We start from the raw sequence: 22083 nt of genomic DNA, 5'->3' as shown, positions 1-22083 counted from the left end.
CGGCGTCATAATTATAGAGCGCCGAAACGTCAACACCAAAACAACCGGTGCTGAGGCCGATGACCACGGATTGTCCCGTACCCGCTACCTACAGTTTCAGGCGTTATTTTACCCATTTAGGCCGTATTTCGGCGAATTTAAGACTTAGTGACGATTTTAGATATTATGTCGCTCATATTACTGTGCATTTGGCTTTATTTTGTCGTTAGCTTTGATACTATGGCACTGTAGATTATTCTACTATGTTGCTTTATAGGTCATATTGTGTTTTTCCGGCCAAAGTCATGTAAATTGCATCCCCTTGAAATCTTGGACAGAGAACATTGAGGCTTTTACTAGCATATTCGAAAAATGACCTGACAATAGTGCTTTGTAATTTTTTGCTTACCGTAATTTTTTTTCGGAGCAGCAGCCAAGATTAATTTTACCAAACACAAAATGCCAATATTACATGTAGGCCTAATTTCCCTTTTCACTTTGGTGTAGAGTTTGAAAATAATTGCTATATATTTCTTCTCCTGATACCTCCGGGAACGTCGCGGCACACCGGTTGCGGAACACTGAAATGTACAGTACAAAAGGCACATTACCAAAATAAAATTATATTATCGATTTACGCTAAGTGCGAACATTTAGATAAATTTGGCGAAAATTGCATTTTTGAAAGAGTCGCGGATTATACTTTGATGGTCACTAAAGAGATAAAACAACTTCCAGAAAACGTGATAAATTGTATCGTTATATCTAGTTAAAGGCATTAAAATGTTTTTTTTTTAATTAACTAATACGAGTCATTTATTCCTATTTCGTTTTAGTCCAGTATTGTTTATCGTCATTTAAAGGGGTAAAATATGTCATGTAGAAATTACTCTTATTGAATTGCAAGCCAGACTGTTAGTCCTTGTTTATGATTAAAGAGTGGGTTTATAATTTTGGGAATATTCAGGCCTCATTCTGACGTGATTAGGTCTTATTCCGATTTAGATCTTATTGCGACTACAAGCTACTTCGACGATGATGTTATTCTAATTTCGTACTTATTGTTGTATTCCATTAAAAAAACGCCTTAACAGTGGTCAGTGAGTTATACACTTTAAAGCAGTCACCACCTACCAAATTTTAAATTAGGGACAGTTTAAAAACACCATAAGCCTTTTAAAACCTAATCATTAGCTAAACGTTGGATTATAGGGACAAAACCTTCATATTGAAAACTGACCTATACCGTTACCTTTGTACAGTTGTCGGTTAATCAGTAACCTATTGCACAAGCGTCCGGATACAATCGTGCAATTGCATAGCGAGCGACTCAAATGTAAACTTGCAATTTGTTCTGTGCATGACTGTACTTGATTGTATAATACTTGGTGAAGTAAGCATTGTATTTCTTTGTTGAGTGTAAAAAAATATTGAAAAAATAGACGAAAAACATTTTGGGAATATGAAACGATTTATTGCGTCTGGAGTTCAAGCAGAGCGTCTACTTGAAAATGTACAAACTGGGTTGGATTTAAGCGTTCCACAGTTCAATATTGAGAACGTAAATTCGAGTTTGTTTGTAACCCCAGTCATCACGTTTACGTTGGTTGTGGTGACGGATAACCCGGTAATTGTAGAGTTGGTCAAAAACAAGACAACTGGTGAAAGTTTCGCCGAAGGAACTATAATTCACTTTACGCAAAATAAGACGTACGATGAGATTTGGGATTTAAGAAAACACTTGGATCGCAAGTACTCTGGAACATTCGTTCCTGAACTACCTAAGAAAATGGGTCGTGGTGGCAGCATTGTGTCATCGAAAAGTGCTCTGAGGACAGAAACTAGAAATCGGCAAACTAGTGCCGACAACTTCCTAAGATGGTGTTCCTCCACAACGAAAATTGCTGAATCTGAAATTTTACTGAAATTTATAGGTTGGCGCCGCAAAGCAGCAGATATTTCCCAGAAATCGGTAACCAACATTGACACTGATTATTTAACTGCCGAAACGGCAAAGGCGATATTCCAGACAAACAGTCTCCAAGAAAATGAAATAGAAACTACTCTCTTCGATCAAAATACAAATGACGGTGTAGATGAAGATTTGTTTGCAGCGGCGACATTATGTGAAACATCTAATACAGACGAAATACCAGCATCTCGACAAAAACAAGATCAGCTGGAAAATAACTTAGATTTTTTTAATGAAGAGAACAGTAACGCTGCAAAAACAGTACGGCTGTTTGATGCATTTTCTGAAAACGAATCCTGGAGCGATTTAAAAAGCAACGTGGAAGAACGCGTAATTGATGAGCAGAATTCACCAAGTGGCAGTCATGAACTTATTGAAGATATCAGTGATATAAATCTAAAAATGAAAGAGTTTAACCGCCAAAAAACACAGAGTAAGGCGACAAGTAAAATTAAGAACACCCTCAAGGTTACTGAGCCAACGACTGTTGATGCTGAACAGTTGGCAGAAGACGATTTACTTCAATATATTGCCGAACAAGAAATCGAAAGTGAAGATCTCGATCTTGGATTATAATGTGAACTATTGTCTTAGTCATTTTTTTTAACTCTTTATGTAGGCCCTATTTGGTGCCAAACAGTTATTTGTACATAAAATGATTTCTTTGGCTATAAAGTAAACTGACACCAAAGGTCAAAATTTTATATCGCGTTTTGCCGATCCGATACCAAATGACACTATTACTATGGTTAAATAAGTAAAAATTTGTTCAAATATTGCAATGCTAATGATTTTCAAGGTATTAAGCCGATTTTTTTAGCGTTAGGAAACCTCTTTGTCTGCTATTTTACATACAATGATTTTTCAGGTATTTATTTTTTAAACCACAAAACTATACGTTGGAGTGCAAAATATATATGGCTGTAATGCTAAATATAATTTGGTATCAGATCGACAGCGGTATATATCAGGCTTCTTATTATTGAGTATAGGCTGCAATTCGTTATAATCAGACATCCCTGTGTCATTTATTTGAGATTGAGCCTTTCTTAATATAGCTTAAACGACTTTATACTTAAATTTATTTATGTGGAGCTAAAAAATATTGCACGAAGTAGTGTTATGTAAACGATGTTGACTTTTTTTTACTATCTACATTTATTTTAAAATTTGTTTCAAAATTTTGAGAGCTTCGTAAACGTTGCTAAATGAGTGCATAATAAATAAAACAAGGGTCTAAAACACAAATTGCACTAAGGGCCGAATGAAACTGTATATAGTTTAACCTGAGGGCAGCAATTATATCAGGTTAGTGGTTTATAACCTTTTTCTATAATGTCTCGTATTGTAATTTTCCTTAGCTTTTGCGCTATTATTTGTTGATTACTTATCTTATCAATAAAATATTTGGCAAGATTCTCAGCAATTATATATTTTGATCGAGGTTTGATTTCCTAGGTGTGCATAACCAGTGCGCTTATGCAAATTATTAAAAATGTCATAAATAAAACAAGGAATCAGCAGAAATCTGTGGTCTCGAGCGAAGTTAAAAAAAGAAAAAGAAAGTGACAAATATACAAATATATAGGCCTATGTATACTTTTCAAGATGAATAGAAAGCAAGCGAAGCGCAAAAAGTGTTTCTTACTGCAATTGCCATGATGCAAATAAAACATCGATTCGCGTTAACGGCAAAAGGGACTTGAGTCTAACCAAAGATAAAATAATGGGTGACTTTTATGGTTTTCAACTTGGCCAAAATTTAAATCGAACCGTTTATTTTCATGAAAATTTATGTTTAAAAAATTGAAAACATTCCGTGGTATGCAGTAGATAAAAATATTTCTCCTTAAACAGCGAAAAGCGTTTTTGGCATTTACTATCTATACTTAAAGTTGGTAAAACTGTAATTTTTGGGACGAACAATCGGGTATCGCGCACAGTGGCGTAGCCAGCCGAAAATTTTTTTTGGGGGGGGGCAAAAAGTTTGAACATTTTGTTTAGCTTTTGTCATTATATTTACCGCCGTAACGAACACAATAACAATGTTAGCAAACCGTTTCGAGCAGCAACTGACTGAGTGTTACTCCGCCATGTGCGCCTGGACGCAATACTCCATTTCCAAGAAAACCATTCAAACAGCAAAAAGTGACTTTTAAGTAGTAAAACTACATTAATGTATAGCAAACGTAATATTAACTACATCGTTTGTGACGTAACAGTGCATCACAATTGAAGGTGTGGCATGCCTGTGATCGACTGTTGTGGTACTGCTCACAAATGCTAAAAAAAACAAAGTATTAAGAGTAAAATATTTATAAATTTGGGAAGGACATGGCCCCTCAGCCCCCCCCTCTCTGGCTACGCCTATGATCGCGCATGTTCCAGTTTGTTTCGACAAGCTTACAACATAGGAGAGCCCTCGACTACTAGGGATTGGTTTAAACAGGTAAAATTACAAACGGTAAAGAAAATCCAGTGAAAAACACCTTGTGATATTAAGTTTGAATTAATCGTTGAAGATTTGCTATTGGCCTAAAAGTGAAGCACACGAGGCTCTATAAGAAAAAATAATTATTCGAATTTTTTAAGTGCGTCAAGAGCCGCACAAAAAGTTCTTGAGGGTCGCGTGTATGGAGCCAAGTGTGTTTTTACTTTTGCCGGCGATATATATATATATTTTTTTTTTTCTATGGAATTTTTTTAAATTGTTTGTTGCGTTACGGGTAATAATTTCATTGTTACGTCATAAACGACAATACAGCGCTTTATTTGGGATACATGGAAGAGTGTATCTGGGCTAATAGCTGAAGGCCTTATATCTTGGTCGATTTGCAAAATTTAGAACATGTCTGAAACGATAAGAGCGTATATTCGCTGAAGAAAATTATAAAGAAGTAAAAGCAGTAGAAAAATAGCACAACAAGAAGTCTGTTGCAGACCAAATGAGAACTTGCATTCGTGTATTGCAATACAACATTTATTTTCTGTTTGTGTATAGTTTCGCGTTTATCCTTCTTTCACAAGAAAACAATGGCGGTAAAGTACTTTGGTAATATTCTAAAGTTGGTCAATGCAACTGAGGTAAATTTGTTATGGATTGCGCATTAACAAATATAGTAACCCTAGCCTAGAGATCACCAGAGGTCAAATCAGAGATGGCCCAATAACCTAGTGCGGTAATGTTCAAATGGCGGATCGCGATCCGGTTCCGGACTTTTCAGCGTTTTGTGCGGATCTTCCAATGTAGTCTTCAAAAAATGAACTTTCTACAGTGTTTTCGTGTGAATACCAACTGCCAGTGTCGATGAATTTTGTAAAAAAATCAAGCATAGAGCGAGACTCCCAAATGCTAATCTTTGTGAGCGTTTGAGGATATCAGTAAGCGACAGAAAGCCCCAATTCGATGCTATTGTAAGACCTAAAGTCTAAAACAGGGGTCGGCAACCTATGGCCCGCGGGCCGGATGCGCCCCGCCAATGTAATTCATTTGGTCCGCCACCACTTTGATAAACTGAATACGAGTCCATTTTAAATACTTTTCGACTATTTTAACTACGTAAGTGCGAAAAATTTTCCCGCTTCGCGCGAATGATCTTTCTACGTCCAACTTGTTTACGTTTTGATGCGGTCTTTTGAATTAGATCATCGCTTCTTTACCGTTAACGGAAAACGTATTATATTTTTAACATTTTTATTTTCGGCAATGTAATAAAAACTTGCCAGAAATTTAAAAGAAATGCTGGTATACCTAAAAAATCGCGCTCGCTTCGCTCGCCATGTGCGCCTGGCAGTTATCGCGTTGATCAGGTTTGGCTGTGGCAGAAATAATTTAAACACCCCTGGCCTGGTGAATTCACGACACTATGTTCAAAAATCCACTCCGGTATACAATGGTTAGGCAAAACATTGCTAGGGTGACGTCATATTGACAGACAATGTGTTCTTACCTCATTTTAAAAACCGCTAGTGGGGACTAAAGAGTGTCCGGATTTCAGGCCACGAAACTATGGTAACCCTACCATATTCATCTAAAGCAGGGGTGGGCCACTTTTTTAACACATGGGCCAGTTGAGAAATATAATGCTTACAGGAGGGCCGCACATCAAATAAACACTAATTCACATTTTCAGATTTTACTAGAAAAACACAAGTTCAGGCGGATATGAAATATCATAGCACACGCTTTTACCAATCCATCATTCAATTTTCTGCATTCTTCTGCAATAGTTATTTCCTTTAGTAGCCATGATAACCGTATGCAACAATTGACTGGTCAGCTAAGACAAATTCACACAGACTGGAGAACCTGCAGTGGTGCCAGGTTGTTTTACAAAAACAAGTCTAAAGCAAATTAGCACAAAAGGAAATACGCAAATTAGCACAAAATCAAACCTAAAACTAAAAAAGATTACATTGTACTGATTAATGAGCTCCTAGGCTGCAACTACGGCAGTTTTGTCAGTGCTGTCTACTTGTGAATTCGGAAATACCTTTTTCTACAATTCCAATGACGCCTTTCTCGTATGGATCGCCTCAGTACAATTTAATTAACAGCCTTAATTCAAAACCAGCTGTTAAACAAACAGATCAGTCAATATGCGTGGCAAAAGTCTGTTACACCTTGAACGTACCAGACAAGTGTAATTGTTGCAAAACAATTCTTTATCATAACAACGTGACACAAGTAAAACTTTATGAATGAATATTATTATGTAATAGATGCTTCCCAATCGGGTTCAACGGTGTAGGTATAGCATGGGTTACATCTCATTTCAAACAGGATAGAGCAGGGATGTCCAACCTTTTAGCAGAATGGGCCGCATTGCCACTTTAAAAATTTCGATGGGCCGCAAAATCTCTCAAATTAAAGGGGTGACGTCATAAGTTGCGTCATAAAACAACCTAACTTATAAACACCCGTTCTTCGAGAGTGAACTTATGCGCAAATATGCGAAAATTTAAGTTTTCACGTGTTTGGGCTGACATATTTCCTTAAAACGGTCGGGAAAAACACACATTCAGAAAAACAAACATCTCACTTAGCAATGATGGGTGCACAAAGTGCTCGATGGATGTTGAAATGCGACATTAGACTCGATTATAAAAAACACAAGATTATGCCTACATCAAATACTGCGCGATCTTCACGTTTTGATGATATTCGAAACAACTGTTTTTAATAAAGGTTACTGAAAGTGAGAATTAGTGGTGGGCCGCACGTAAATATCAGGCGGGCCGCAATGCGGCCCGCGGCCCGCAGGTTGGACATCCCTGGGATAGAGCAAATGTCCCAACATGGTGCACACTCATAGCCTTATTTAGAGAAAAATTAGCTGGAAGAAGGTGAAGGGCCGCACCAAAAAAGGAAAAGGGCCGCATGCGGCCCGCGGGCCGCACGTTGCCCATCCCTGATCTAAAGTTACGCTTATTTCAAATTTTGCATTCTTTTTCAAAATAGTGTCGCGGCTAAGGTGGGACCTCATAAAAAGTAACCTTCTGAAACACCACACATCAGTTCGTTTATTTGATTAAAGTTTTAGATTGGAAATGTTACTTTTTAAAACAAACGTCATTACGATATAATCGATTCGCGCAAAGCGCAAAATGGCTTTATAACGTTTAGCTTTCCAAAAGTTTTATTTTCGATGTTGCAGTAGGACACATGGCGTCTTTAGACTAAAACAATTTTACTAAAAAAGACATTTCAGCAAGCTAATTATAATAGTTAAATAAGGCTAGGCCGAAACAACACCCAACTTTTTTTTGCTAATCAACATTTCTCAACCTTTTATGCTTCGTGCCCCCCTTTGATAAGCTCTCAACCCTCGTGGCCCCCATGATTATAAAAAATACCTAGCATTTTATTTACGTTTTTTTAACTTATTTTACTTCTTCACGCTAATAACAATATGGCCATTTAACGAATTCCAACGAAAAAATGCACTTACTTCCTGATAATTTAACAAATCTAACTAAGTTAGTGGTCATTGCAAATCTCATTCTTGTACTCCGCTATTTTTTTCATTCGTCTCTGTTTTGCAAGATCAGAAAATCCAGCTTTGCGAAGATAGTTGTTGCGAATTAAATACATTACGACAGCCTTCTTGTTGCGTAGTGAGTAGGCTACGAATCTCAAATAGATACAAAAACTGAAGCCATGACTTTTGTTATCAAATGGCAGCTTTAAACTTCATTACAAATGTCATATGTTAATAAGACAGTTATTAAATGATATGGTACAAAGAATATCAAGAAATCTAATGATATTGCCATTGATGCGTTACTATAACCTCGCTGGGTATTGGCCAAAAGTTAACCTTGAGTAACCCCGTAGCGCACTTTGCGCGTTTTACGATGGAATGTTTGTTTTACAACTTAACGCCCTTGGCATGACACGCTAGTTGCTCGCCAGTCGGACACCTAATGACAAGGCGAAGGATATCGCTGCATTTGAAGCAGCACAGTAATTGTTTCGCCACAGCGATAAGCTGCGATAATACAAACTTTTCGCGGTAAAACGAATAAATGTTGTCGGTTCAAATCAGGACTGCGGAGTCGGCCGAGTCCGACTCCGGCCAAATGTAAGATTTTGTCGAGCCCCGAATCCAGCTCTGACACTACAGCCTGTATTTTACCCAAATCTGACATAAAAAGCAGAATTTTGTAATACCATGACCTAGTTAGAGAGTTATGCCCGTGCCCTCCAGGGAGGGCGAGGTCCGCGGTTGACAAACCCTGTTTAGCACATTTTGATAAACTCGTTTTAGCCCAAAGCCACCATGCGTCTCATCGCACCCTCGAAAATTAAAATCTCGGCAAACTAAACGATATAAAGCCGTTTTGCGCTTTGGACGAATCGATGACATCTTTGTTGTGTAGCATTGAAAAACACTTCAACCTAAACTTTAGCAAAATAAATGAACTGTGAAAAAATGTGTTTCCAAAGATAACCTTTCATAGAGATCAGTGTTCCGGACCCGCTGAGTATTCTATGTTTATGCCAAAGGCGGTTTTTAACTATGACGTAATGCACAGGTCCCTGCAGAGTTTAGAGTTCCACATTTAAGTTGTTGCAGAGCCGATTTGTTTTATACTGTCTTTTCAGCAAATAAATGGCGTGCCCAAAAGTGGATTTAATCGTTGGACCAGCCATATTGATATATTTAGCCACCTCGATTACTGAAATAGTGTCATCTGTGCCCATTGGCCTTATGCAGGTTAGTTAGTAATGCTACTACATTATACGTGTTTACTTTACTTTAAGGGCGCTGGTCTAAAATACTACCACATTTTCGTCCGGGGGTTTATATAACATTATTTGAGTTAGGGTGGGACAAGTATTGTTATTATATTTATTCTCCCATATTTACGTCTTCCTTGCAATTTCAATTTTGACAACTCACTGTAAAAAAGTTACTGTGAAACAAAAATTGCTAGGATATACATTTGACATTTTATTCCGATATTGACTTTTTGTAAATGGTGATTTTTCTATGTTTTAGAAATTATAAGGTTATTTGCCCCAAATGTTAAGTCACCTATAGTTGGTAACTTGCTATTCTTTCCTTTCAATTTAGAAATCTCTGCCTTGACTCGCAAATGAATACTTTACCAGTGTGAAAAGCAAAGCAAGTGCACGCACAAGTTTTGTCATCAGGCTAAACTTAAACAACAAAAATGAAATAACCATAGCGATTTCTCAAATTTTACACAAGCAAGGTGCACTTTTCACCTTTTGCTGCACCCCATAGGTGGCAAGTCACCAATATTTTGTCAGCTATGCAGTTATGCACCCGCTAATCTTGTCAAAGTCAGCCCTACTTGAAAAAAAATTGGGTGCCATTATTTGGTTTGGCGAAACACTTTTTGCTAAGATCCTAGTTGGGTATAGGGCTAAGTTTTTAAACTAAAGTGGTTTATTCTAATTGCATCTTAAACCTCGCTTAAACGTGGGTCAAAATAGGGGTGATCGGGTGCACCCATCTAGTGTAGCATAAGAAAATGAGGTTGCTAGGGATGTTCAAAGTAGAATCCCAAGGTATTCTAGAATAATAGGTTTCGAATCTAGAATAACGAATCCAGAATATCGAATCCTAGTATATTTTTATTAAATTATCTAACCTTGGTTTTGTTTGGGGAAGGATTAATCTTAATCTACCCCACAGGGCCTACAATTACATCAATAAAACGCCAAACAATTTGCTAACATGTGAACATTATAATAAAAAAATCTCACATATGTTTAACATTCTTAACAACTGTCATTTGAAGCAGTTCTGTAAACGGTATTATATCAACTGTCCAGGTTGTTGCCAAAACTTATATTTTTGCCAATAGTGAGTACAATGAAACACTGCACACAGAAGTCTTAAGCAATTCGGTCCTGTTTTTTAAAGCATTGTTGGGTTTTAGTGCTTCTTTTTTGACTAACATGATATGTTATGCAGTCAAATAATGTACTGCAAAGAATACAAAGTTACTATTGACATAGCGAATACTTGACAATTACGCTGTTCATAACTGCATAACCTCGCTGAATATTAGCCTAAAGTTGACCTTAAGTAACCCTATAGCACATTTTGTAGACGGCCAGCACGTTTTACAACGTAATATTACTTTTGCAACTTAACACATTTAGGGAAATTGCGAACTCCACACCAGACATTACACGTTAGTCGCTTGCCCAATAATGCTTGATTGACACTTAATTATTAGACGAACGTTATCGCGAGACGCGGTAATTGGTCGCCCGAAAAAAACGCTGACACTGCACTACCAGGTTACATTTAAAGCAAGCACTATAAATTGGTTTTCGCAGCGACAGGCCAACTTACCACACGCGTTTGTGCAATTAGGGGCAACAATCCGCGGTAAAACATTAAATTATATCGGTTCCAATTACCCGAAATAAACGGCAGAATTGGATTCGAATCCAAGGATTCGATATTCTACTTTGAACATCCCTAGAGGTTGCCTGGAGAAAAACCCTATATAAAGAGTCTGGTTTCTTACTTTAATGCAAGGATTCTTAACGTTTTTACTTTGGGCACACCTGAAGACCTCTAAAAATACTGTCTAGTGTGCGCGGTTCTAATGTAAAATATTAAATGCATGTCTTTGTAATGAGGAACATGCATTTGAAATATATGTGCCTTTTTGTGCCAAATCTGTATTCTGTAAAATTTCCACTACATTCTATTTGCCAAATCAAAAAAAAGAGTTCATTTTTAGTTTGTACAATCAAATCAATGGATTGATTTAAATATTAACGCCAACTTTTTTTAATAATGAAAATTGATTGATTTTAACATGAAGCAAGCATTGGCCGTCAAGAGTATTAAAGCAAGTTTTGTTCTATTTTATTTTACAGGATAACTTCAAAGGACATTGCGTTTTCTCAGCAAAAGTGGCTTATCAATCGGGTAACGATACAATGGCAGTCACAAGTTTTGGTTCTAATTCAACATGTCATTTTTGTACCTACCTGACTATTGTTACAGTGCTGTTTTCATTAATGTATGGAGGTTACTCTGCATATGCACTATACCATTCTGTTGAAAATGCGTAAGTAAAATTGTATCCTACTCCAGCATACCCAAAAACTTACTAATTAAAATAAATTGTAAAATTCTTGTGCAGATCACAAATGTGGGTTTTACCAGCTATGATGGTAAATGCTTTGCTTTTGGTTTTAAAGTTTATAAGTTCGTGTGTTCTTAGTGTTGGAATGTCACAGTTTTGTTCCTCTATTACCAAAGCTGCAGAAATAAAGTGAGTTGACTCTTAATCTCTAGTATATTCATATTATACTTTGTGTTTAAAAAAATATTTTTTGTTTCTACAGATCATGTCAGGCTGGCCAGGATGTAAAAGGAGGTTGGTATTATATGAATGATGACACAGCTGTAGACCTTAATGGGGGCAGCTACTACTCCTACTCTGCTACTGCGCAGGTTGGTGTACATAGTAGTGTATACAGAAAGTGTCAGTAAAATGTTAAACAATACACCAACTTTTGTTTATATAGTCTGCTTCCTGGTTCTGTGTTTTTGAGTGGGCTCTGCTTTGTGTTTTGGCTTTCCTACATTATCGAAGAAATATAGCGCTGCGGTCTTCAGGAACAGCTATGGGAGGACCGCCAGCTGGTTTGGGGTCTTCCGGATCTGACACGGCTGGCATTGTAGCAAATGAAGTTCTACCTGGTAACTCTGTTATCAATCCAAACTATAAAGAATAAATTTTTAACAGATCAACCGTTTTAAAACTCTCCAGGGCTCACAGGGGTGTGTATAGCCTTTAATATTAAATGTAGCACACAAATTGCTAATCGCTCTTAACTTTCCATTTTGTCATTTTTTAGCCTATATTATCAAGAACGAATGAATTTTCATCAATTTTTTTATTTTGTATCATATATCAATTTACTGTATTGTGCCTTATATTTTGTTTGTGCAATAAGTTGTTCTGTATGAATACTCACAAGTGACTGTCTGTAATTGTAAGTGTTGATTTTATTGTTGCCATTTTATACCTATTGTGTTAATACCAAGTGCAATTTATGATATTAAAAAGTTGGGCTTTTAGCCTGGTTATGCAGTTGATATTGTTGGATTTAAATAAAACATCACTGGAATTTAAACTGCTTGATTTATCCAGATGACTTTTCTATGAAAAAATAAATTCCTCTCAGTTGGAGTGGTGAATAGGGAAGTGATTTTCAGTGCATGGCAGAGCCCACATGTAGCGGTATCTTAACAGTAATTCCAATAGGATACAACACCACAACTTATATAATATAAATCATTTGGTTTGGAACAACGTCCATCTTTATTGAAATAATGTTTGGATAACAGCAAAAAATGCACAACAACAAAGAATCACAAAGCCAAAGATTGCAGAGATTAAGGAAACAACATTTCCTTAAACGTTAATTATTTCCTGGATTGTGCCCGCTTTAAAGAAGGGGTTGTTTGTGTTGTTGCATTTGACTTTGGCACATTCACCTTTCTTCTTCTTTGAATAACTATAAACAAATTTAAATAAAGTCAGGCAGAAGTAGGATTACCAACTGTTTTATTTTTGTACAAAAGCCAAAAAAAAACTATATATTGTGGAAATCCTATACACAAAGTTGATAGTTAATTAATGTATTGCACAACAATCTCCCAGATAAGTATCAAGTTTTAAAAAAGCATTATTCAAAGCACAGTTTTGTCGTTTCCATGTTTGGCAAAGTCACTTTAAATTAATTCTGGCTTATTAATTTTATAGTCAAAATATAGTTTGGTTACCTGGATGTTTTCCAGCAAATGCACCAGTTAGTTTGTCACTCTTGGTCAAAACACTTTTTGTGTGCAAAGGCATCATGGAGTGTCTACTGCTTCTTGACTGGCTTCTGCAAATAATACACTAGTTTATATTAAATCTGAATATTCTTGATGAAATGACTGATGATCATCAGTCGACAGACCACAGCAGACCGAATAACCAAGATTTTGTTGTTTTGTGATAGACATTTATCAAAAAACTTTTTCAATGTTATTTATTGGTATCTAATATATAAAATGGAAAAGTTTGTGAGCGAGCGCCGTCACAAACCGGTCACGGGTGAGCAACTTTTATTTTTAAGGCATTTGTTAGCAATTCTGGATCGATAAACGTTGCTACATATTTTGTTGCTGTGTGATTTTTGATCGATGTATGTCACGCCGTCACGGGTTTTCGTGAAGTAAAATATGCGAGACGTGTTAGCTGAAACAAAGGCTAACCCACTATGCTGTTTAATGTCATGCTATGTTGTGACTTACTGGAGATTAACGGGGAAGTCTTACATTTGAATGAATTAGAGGATGACTCCGCTTCTGTCATTCATAAACAGTTTTACTTTTATAACTGGATTTCAAACATCGAAAGCGGTTAATTGTTGTACCAGAAAAGCTATTATTTGTACAACAGCCTTTTTATTCTGCGAAATCAGGGCTTTTTTAGCTGCAAAGCAAACGCTTTTGGTTAAGTACTTAAAAAAAGTACTCAAGTACTAAATACAGTTTATTTCGTTAATTGCTGCAGGTTTTGTTAAAGTGTTGACAGTTTTGTATGTTAAATGCACGTCAGTTTATATAGTAGGTGCTGAACTACGGGCTTTATATTGTCGTACACTTTAAATACAGCGAAAGAATAACTTTTTAAAAACTAAATACTGTTTTGTTTATTTATTGCTAAAGTTACCAGGTTACAATTCTTAACTGCGATGTGCAATCCTCTGCAAATTTTAAAAACAGTTTGTTAATCGTGTTTGATTTTTATAAAAAGATAATTTTGGTCGGATCTCCAAGGCTGCATGCGTTACCGCCTCTTTATTTAACCTGCCCGACAATAACGTAATATATGCAATAGTGTTAAAGAACAGATTGTTTCATTTTGTTTAACCACGCAAATTTCAGGTTAATTTCGCCAACTTTTGTGCTTTAATTTACATAGCCGGTACAACTACATCAGCCCTTTATCAGTTGAAATTAAACTGGTATATACCCTACTTAATTTTTATAATCCCTTTCTGCAGAAACAATACATAATCAACAAAATATATTTTAATGTTTTACTGCCTTGTTTGTTTTGTTTAACTTTGTGGAACCGCCCACCCAAATTACTTTAAGGGGCAGGTTACAGTTACACATATTAGGGGTGTTCAAATTTATTTTTTTTGAAAATATAAATATTGCTGCACTTATTTTTATTATGATGAACAAAAATAGTGGATCATGAAAGTGCAAAAAATTATAAGATTAAACCGTGGGTCAATCAACTCAATATGCATTGATGACATGCTCACAATAACAGTATGTGTTTTCTAGACTTGTTTCGTCATCATAAAGTGGTAATCTAGTCTAGTGCCCTGAATAACTTCAACTGCTATTACTCACTATAATACTATTCCATTAATATTGCTGAAAGTAGTTTCTGTGATAAAAAATATAGGGATCATTGACAAATCAAAGCAATATTTTTTTACTTAATAGGTAAATATTTCGCTGTGAATGTATAATACTAGCAGGCATCTTCTGGGGCTAGATATTTGATAGCCAAATCTACCATTGTTTCACGGTTTGCAATCTTTCTCTAACTGGAGCTGGTAAAAAGTCAGAAATAGTACACAGAAAAAATATGATGATAAAATTCGCAACATTAGACACTGTCCGGAGATAATAAAATGCTTCCAGTTAGTATTATTCCCTGATATGTGTATTTGAGTTTTTACTAAACTGTACTAGTTAGTTAGTTAAGATTTACCAACCACATTTCTCAATTGTGATTCACTTCGGCATGCAACAAACAAAGGCTGGAAGAATTAGTTACATTAGTGCCTACTCCAGTGCAAGACCAATGATACTTAAATAATCTTACTTCCCCAGAAAATATACTTTAGAATGTTTAGTCTTCAGGATAAAAAATTATTGTTTTGCCAAAATTTTTAAATGCAGAAAATTAACAAGACCTAGCGAAATAGGAAATGAGATAATTGCAAATTACCAGTGAAAAAAGACAAGAAATACTGTTCAAATCACAAATACACTTCTATACAGCGAAACATTTGAGCTGAACCTCCTTGGTGGCTAATTCTGTTGGCTCGCGTATACCATAACGATTTGTGTGCATTTTCGATTTTGACCTAACGTGTAAATTTGGACAAAATTTAACATTTTTTGGACAAGTCAAATAATAATGCCCTAGTTATATAACAGGGGTCGGCAACATCTCTCTAGTCCCGGGCCAAAACCAAACTCAGAAAGGTCTTTGCGGGCCGCACAAAATGATAACTAAGAATTGTGTTATTGAAATGTTAGAACAACTGTGAATCCGGCGTGGCTGGGATATTTTTTGCACTTAAAAACGCGCTTAATTACATTCACAGAGGCAGTAAAGTGTTGACGAAAAGCGCGGAAAAAAACGTTTGTTTGGTTTAAAATTCTTCATCCACACTACTAATGAAAATTGTAATAAAACTACTTCGAGGGAACGTGATAAGATTTAAAGTTAATCTAGCTCAGTGTTTGTTAACCGTTTTAAGTCAATGCGCACCTGGCGAGAGAAGCGAGCACAATTTTTTGGGGGATACACCGGTTATTTTAATTTCTTGCAAATATTTTTCTTTAAACCATATAGTGCAAGGCGACCCCAAGGTTGGGAACCACTGGTCTAAACAAATTGTTCCATGTAACATTTTGGCTTTAAATGTTAGTTATGCTTTGATTTTGTTACAATTTTCTGTATTTTATTTACAGATAATAAAAAGGTTTGTATTGGATGTGATGTCAAGTGTTGACATATTTAGTTAATTCCTTTCAAATTTATGGAAATGACCTACTTTAAAACCATCTCTTGTTTGGGCGGTGAAGCAGAGACATGTCCATTTTTTTCTTGTTCACTTGGTACAATTTCTTCCTTTACTTTGTGATATTCCACCATTTCAAAGCTTTCTAAACTAGCATTATTGATAAGTTCATCAGATTCTATTGAAGATGATGATCTGTTTACACAAAGATTATTTTTGGAAAATCCTTAGTTATTTTACATAGAAAACTGATTTTATTTTGATGATACAGTATCCAATCAATGTTAGATTTTAGCAAGGTAAATTAAAATTACACTCACTTTTTATTTCTATTTTATACCTTAATGAAACTTTAGTGGAACGTTGGATTTTATCTTTGGTGTGATTCTTCTTGTTTTTACTATTGTTTACTATTGGTGCTGTTGTAGTCTTAATTCGCTTAACAGGTACAGAAATTTCACTTGCTGAAAAATCACTTGCATTATCTGTTTCGCTTGTTTCACTGATAGGTTTTCTTTTTTTTATCCTTGTGTTTTTTACAGGTTGCCTAGGTTTTTTGTCCACATCACTACAGGATGAGCTTTGTTTACTAGTTCTTTTCGATTTTACCACCTTCGGCCTTCCACGTTTAATGGGAGTTGCAGGACTGTCATTTAAAGTGAAGTCAGAACTTCTGGTAGAATCGTCAGACTGAGAAGTATTAGTTTTGCTTTGTAAAGGGGTTTTCACCTAAAGCAAAGAACATTCGCACTGTGAGCATTCCTGTGTGGGTTAAAATTTACCCTCTTTCTATTACATTAATTTCCTTTATCACTAGCTACTGAATCCACTGTATATGAAGGATATGGTAAATAAATGTGTAAATATGCTTATAGCAAAAAAAAAATTAAGTTACCTTGGCCTTTGTTTTCTTTGTGATTTTTTTAGGAGGTTCATGTGATGAGCCATTAGTCGCTGAACCAAAATCAATTGGCGAATGAAGATTAACATGAAGTGATTTCAGCGCTTTTTTAAAAATATTTCTTGTTTTGTCGTAGTCAGGCTTTTCATCATATTTCATATGGGAGACATACTGCAGAAATTCTATGATTTCATCTATGTAAAAGATATTTCATTTAAGAAATGCCAAAATTATGGCATATGGAAGAAGTTTTATATTATTTACGTGGTCCATCTGTGTCACAAGTGTTTTTAACAAAAGTGTCCACATCCTTCATGTTCTTAATTTTTTCATCCTTAACAAAATTTAGATTTTTAAGGTCTTTTTCCCACGGAAGTCTTCCAGCAAACCAATGCAATAAGACAAATCCAAGGATTTCAAAATCACCTCTCCTTGATGGACCTTTAGATTTAAATACATCCAAACAGCGCATTTATAAAAAATACAGTGCTTTTATCTTGTGATTAAACATCTATTGATTGAAAACATACTTACTTGCCCCTAAATGTGCATCACAACTTGTGTATTCAATAGTGCCATTGTGTGCTTTCTTAGGGTCAGGTTTAAATTCTTTATGAATCTGATCATTTGAAAACCTACTTGCTAAGCCATAGTCAACCAAGAATAGCTAAAGAAATATAAGCAAAGACTTATAATGCAACAACAAAAATAACAATCACTATATTGCATTATATATAGCAGGGGTCGGCAACCTACGGCCCGGATCCGCCCCCCGATGTAATTCATCCGGCCCGCCGCCTCTTTGACAAATTAGACACGAGTCCATTTTACATACTTTTTGACTATTTTAACTACGTAAGTGCAAAAAATTTTCCCGCTTCGCGCGAATCATCATTCTACCTGTGTTTTTTTTACGTTTTTATGCGGTGTTTTCACCTAGATCAGCGCTTCTTTACCGTTTCGTCGTGGAAGGCAGCCAAGTGCGTCAATTAATTTTCGGCAATGTAATAAAAACTTGCAAGAAATTTGAAAGAAATACCGGTATACCCCAAAAATCGCCCTCGCTTCGCTCGCCAGGTCTGCCCTAACTTAAAAAATTAAAAAACACTCAGCTAGAATTAACTTTAGATGTTATCGCGTCCCCTCAAAGTAGTTTTATTACACTTTTCATTAGTAGTATGGATGATGACGTGCAAACTCGAATTTTATACCAAACAAACGCTTTTTTCGCGCTTTGCGCCAACACTTTACTGCCTCCTAAAATGTAATTGAACTCGTTTTTAAGTGCAAAACGATCCGATTCCCGGCTGATTCACAGTTGTTCGAACATTTTAATAACACAATTCTTAGTTATCATTTTGTGCGACCCGCAGAGATCTTTTTGACTTTGGTTTTGGCCCGCGACTACAAAAAGGTTGCCGACCCCTGATATATAGAGATGTTTAAAATCTTATTTTATATAAATTTATTTTTAGTGGATTACTGTCCCAAGTATGCAAAATCTTATTTAACAATATTTTTTTTTAATTATGTACAAAACTTCTTTATAAAACTACTTTATTTGGATCTTTGTGATCACATAAAATATTCGATCCTTTGATATCAGCATGTGTGTATTCCCTACTGTGAATGTATTCCAAACAATCAATCTGTAAAAATAAATGTTCAATTGTTATCAATATAAAACATTAGGTATAATATACCTTTAAAATTTACCATTTGAATAGCGATTTGTGAAACTGTTGACCTTTTAAACCTTTTGTTGGCTTTAATCCATAGGTTGTGCAGGTCTGATCCAAATCTAGGCATAACCATAAACCTTAGATTTTCTCCGTTAACTTCATGCCTTCCTTGGGCAATGTATTTTGGAACACCAACAAATTTTACTTTTCGGTTTCGTGTCCATTCATCAACTATAAAATATATATATATATATATAACTGTGCAATTATGCCAATCATCCTTAAAAAAACGTGGAGTTTCTAATTGGTCGGCATACAACACCCCTTAACGGAAAAGTGAAAAGTTATAATTTTGTCTGTATGTAAAGCAAAAAGTTATCGTTGGTGTAAATTCTCATGAGACTCTTTTGAAAAAATAACTTTAGATAAGGCATGTTATTCAAGATAATACATGGTATGCTAGTTGGAACATCAAATTTTTACAACTGTTAAAGACCCTTCCAAATTTGTTTCTTATATAAAATTTTTGTGCCCTGGAACTAAGGGGTAGTTTTCAGGGGGGACCAAACTGCTGTTTTTTTGCTAGTTTCAGTTTTAAGCACTTTTCAGAGAATCGTAAACATTTTTAACCTAACCCCTGGGTTATTTATCCGGGGGGTATAAATGTACAACACTTCATGAAGTTTCAATGATATATTTACAATACAAAGAAAGGACATATAAATCTTAAAATTTCACAAATGTTAGAGAACAATTTAAACGTGATGTTGAAAAAACAGTTTAGGCAAAAGGGGAATATTTAGGGGGGCAAAAATAAATTACAGAAATTTTTTTAAATATTTTTCAATTATAAAGACAAATTATTGGTTTGCTTGTGCAGCAAAATTTTGACTCTCAACTAGAAATAATTAACCTATGGAGGAAAATAATTACCCAAAAATATAGAAATTAAAGTGCTTTTATTGATGGAATAAAAATTGCAAACAGAGAGGTGTACACTGCCTCCAGATTTTGCATTCAAATTTGCGGCTGTAAAGTATGTTATTTTGCAAAAGCAATAAGTTAATTTACTAAGAGAAGCCTCTTTCTAAACGGTAAGTCGCACGCGCCCATTTTTACTAAGTCGAGCCACTTTGCGCAATAAACGTTGCACGCGCGGGACAATCAATCGCAGCAGGATACCAGCCGATTCGCAAGCTGAATTAAGCAAGCAATATGAACAAATTCTGTATTAACATTTTTTTGTCGCTAGATAGAAGTAGATAGGTGTAAAGAACTAAAACGATGAAGCCACACAATTGTTTTTTGTCTCCCAATTAGAGGCGCATAGGGGTGCAAGAACAAAATGTTAAATATTTTTTAATTATAAAGACAAATTATAGGTTTGCTTCGCAGCAAAATTTTGACTTTCAACTCAAAATTATTAACCTACGAGGGGGGAATATAGAAAAATTTAACACGCACTAAAACAATCAGGTAATATTGTGTAAATCCTTAAGTTAAACCTGTAGACACTATTTACATTTGAATGAACTTATATGACAAGGACAACTGGCAACCATCTTGTAAAAGTGCACCATGGCCAACTAATAACACGCAACTTCGGGCCACATCCGCTTGTGCCTGCTAAAGCATCTAAACGCCAAAAAACATTGGGAGTATATGGACACTGACAAAATCCATTGGAAGAATATAGAATAACTACAGAAAATACCACTGCTACAATATAGCGAAACCGCGCTATAGGCCCTGGTATAATATAGTAGAACCGCGCTATACACCCCTGGCAAAATATACAAATACTGCACACTCTGTCTAGTTATTATTTCTTTTTTAACCTTAATATTTTGGATGTGCTTGCTGTTTAATAAGTCACATTATTCTGTGATAACATTATTTTCTAAAAAAACATTTTGTTTAAGACTATATTGCATGATTAATATCTTTAAATAGTTATCATTATGAACAAAGTTGAAATGTTATTTTATATGATTTTATCGAAAAAATTTGGGAAAATAGTTAAACAATAGAGTATAGCATTGTTGCAAATAATATATTGGTGACCAATATGCAATAGAGTTACACTGGATGAGTAGTTCTCAACCATACATATTAGTTTGTTTTTATACATAAAACAGTTGCCAGGTCAATTTACACAAATGTAATATTGGGACTGTTTCAAGTTAATATTATTTGCAATATTAAATTTAACCTACCTGGAATTATTTCTAGAAATGAAATCAACTTTTCGGTATATAATTTATTTGTGTGACATTCAAAGAAAGTTTGAGAAAAAGAGGTTTTCTAAGCAATGATCTAACAAAACATGTTTTTAACAATGGTTGTCATGACTATCTTGCTGCCTTTGTCAAAATTATCATATATGAATCTATATGTTATTTCAGAGAGGTGTAAAAATTTCTGAATGAGTAACTGTGGCAAAAAAGCCATTCTAGGAAAGGACTTTTGATTTATTGAGATTGGATTCTAAAACAATGCACCACATGAAAATTTAACGTAACATAACTTACTTTGCTCTGCTTTAGCAGCGCGATTGTAAAATGCTAACTCGCAAAACAATGGACCATTGCTTTCAGGCTCCTGAAAACAAAAAAGAATTAATTGTAATATACTCTCTGTTTATCCAGTAAAAATTACCAAGTATATTGTTACATAAGCCAACCACACTTTCCAGCATTTGTGCAGTTTTAGTTCCATCAAAAATAAATTATCTATTTGATAATGAGCAAATAATAATTTCACAATGCCTTTAAAAATAGGTGAGCTTTATTTGCTTCACAATTAATAAATCTTTCACAATTTGGGTATTATTAAATATATATACATTCTGTTCATATATGCTATAACTTGGCAATACTTACAATTTTAATTACATACAATGCATCATCTGCAACCTGAGGTTTGCTTCCTTCATCAGCTATAAGCGAGAATAAAGTACTGTGAATGAAATAACAATAAAAGGTGTTAATAGCAATAAACAGTATGTTGCAAACCTAAATAAATGAGGCCAAAACCGCCGGAGCCAATAGCTTTTCCAACTCGCCAAAGTTTTTTTCTAAGATCCGTTAAAAGTTCATCTTTAGGGAGAGTACTACAAAGCTTGTGTTGGTTTTTTGGAGCCCTGCCTCTGGCCTTAGGTTTTGCTGGCATTATATATTCAGATTTTTCAAAATTTTCACTATAGTTTTCATGC

At 35.2% G+C, this 22083-nt stretch overlaps 3 protein-coding genes across 3 annotated transcripts; 2 read left to right on the top strand and 1 right to left on the bottom strand.

The window, feature by feature from the left end:
* Positions 1 to 1441: 1441 nt before the first annotated feature.
* LOC146168020 (uncharacterized) lies at positions 1442 to 2527 on the top strand. The gene has a single exon (XM_083386191.1). It carries the CDS (start codon positions 1442 to 1444, stop codon positions 2525 to 2527), a length of 1086 nt encoding a protein of 361 aa, XP_083242317.1.
* Positions 2528 to 8994: 6467 nt separating this feature from the next.
* LOC146168019 (transmembrane protein 179B-like) lies at positions 8995 to 12586 on the top strand. The gene is made up of 5 exons (XM_083389678.1): positions 8995 to 9171; positions 11325 to 11518; positions 11594 to 11725; positions 11799 to 11907; positions 11982 to 12586. Exons 1-5 carry the CDS (start codon positions 9067 to 9069, stop codon positions 12189 to 12191), a joined length of 750 nt encoding a protein of 249 aa, XP_083245804.1. The 5' UTR covers positions 8995 to 9066; the 3' UTR covers positions 12192 to 12586.
* A 198-nt stretch (positions 12587 to 12784) lies between these two features.
* Positions 12785 to 22079, bottom strand: LOC146168018 (serine/threonine-protein kinase VRK1-like). Its single transcript, XM_083392190.1, has 12 exons — positions 21884 to 22079; positions 21752 to 21807; positions 21401 to 21470; positions 18904 to 19100; positions 18744 to 18836; positions 17722 to 17854; positions 17452 to 17628; positions 17182 to 17381; positions 16627 to 17015; positions 16320 to 16481; positions 13246 to 13349; positions 12785 to 12977 (listed from the first exon to the last, which is right to left on the bottom strand). The coding sequence occupies exons 1-12, from the start codon at positions 22038 to 22040 to the stop codon at positions 12886 to 12888; spliced, it is 1830 nt and encodes a 609-aa protein (XP_083248316.1). The 5' UTR covers positions 22041 to 22079; the 3' UTR covers positions 12785 to 12885.
* Positions 22080 to 22083: the final 4 nt, after the last annotated feature.

Source organism: Ascidiella aspersa, chromosome 1 (genome assembly GCF_963924565.1).
Source record: "Ascidiella aspersa chromosome 1, kaAscAspe10.2, whole genome shotgun sequence".
NCBI lineage: Eukaryota > Metazoa > Chordata > Ascidiacea > Phlebobranchia > Ascidiidae > Ascidiella > Ascidiella aspersa.
The sequence above is the reverse complement of the archived record's forward strand: the minus strand, read 5'-3'. Positions and strand labels throughout refer to the sequence as shown.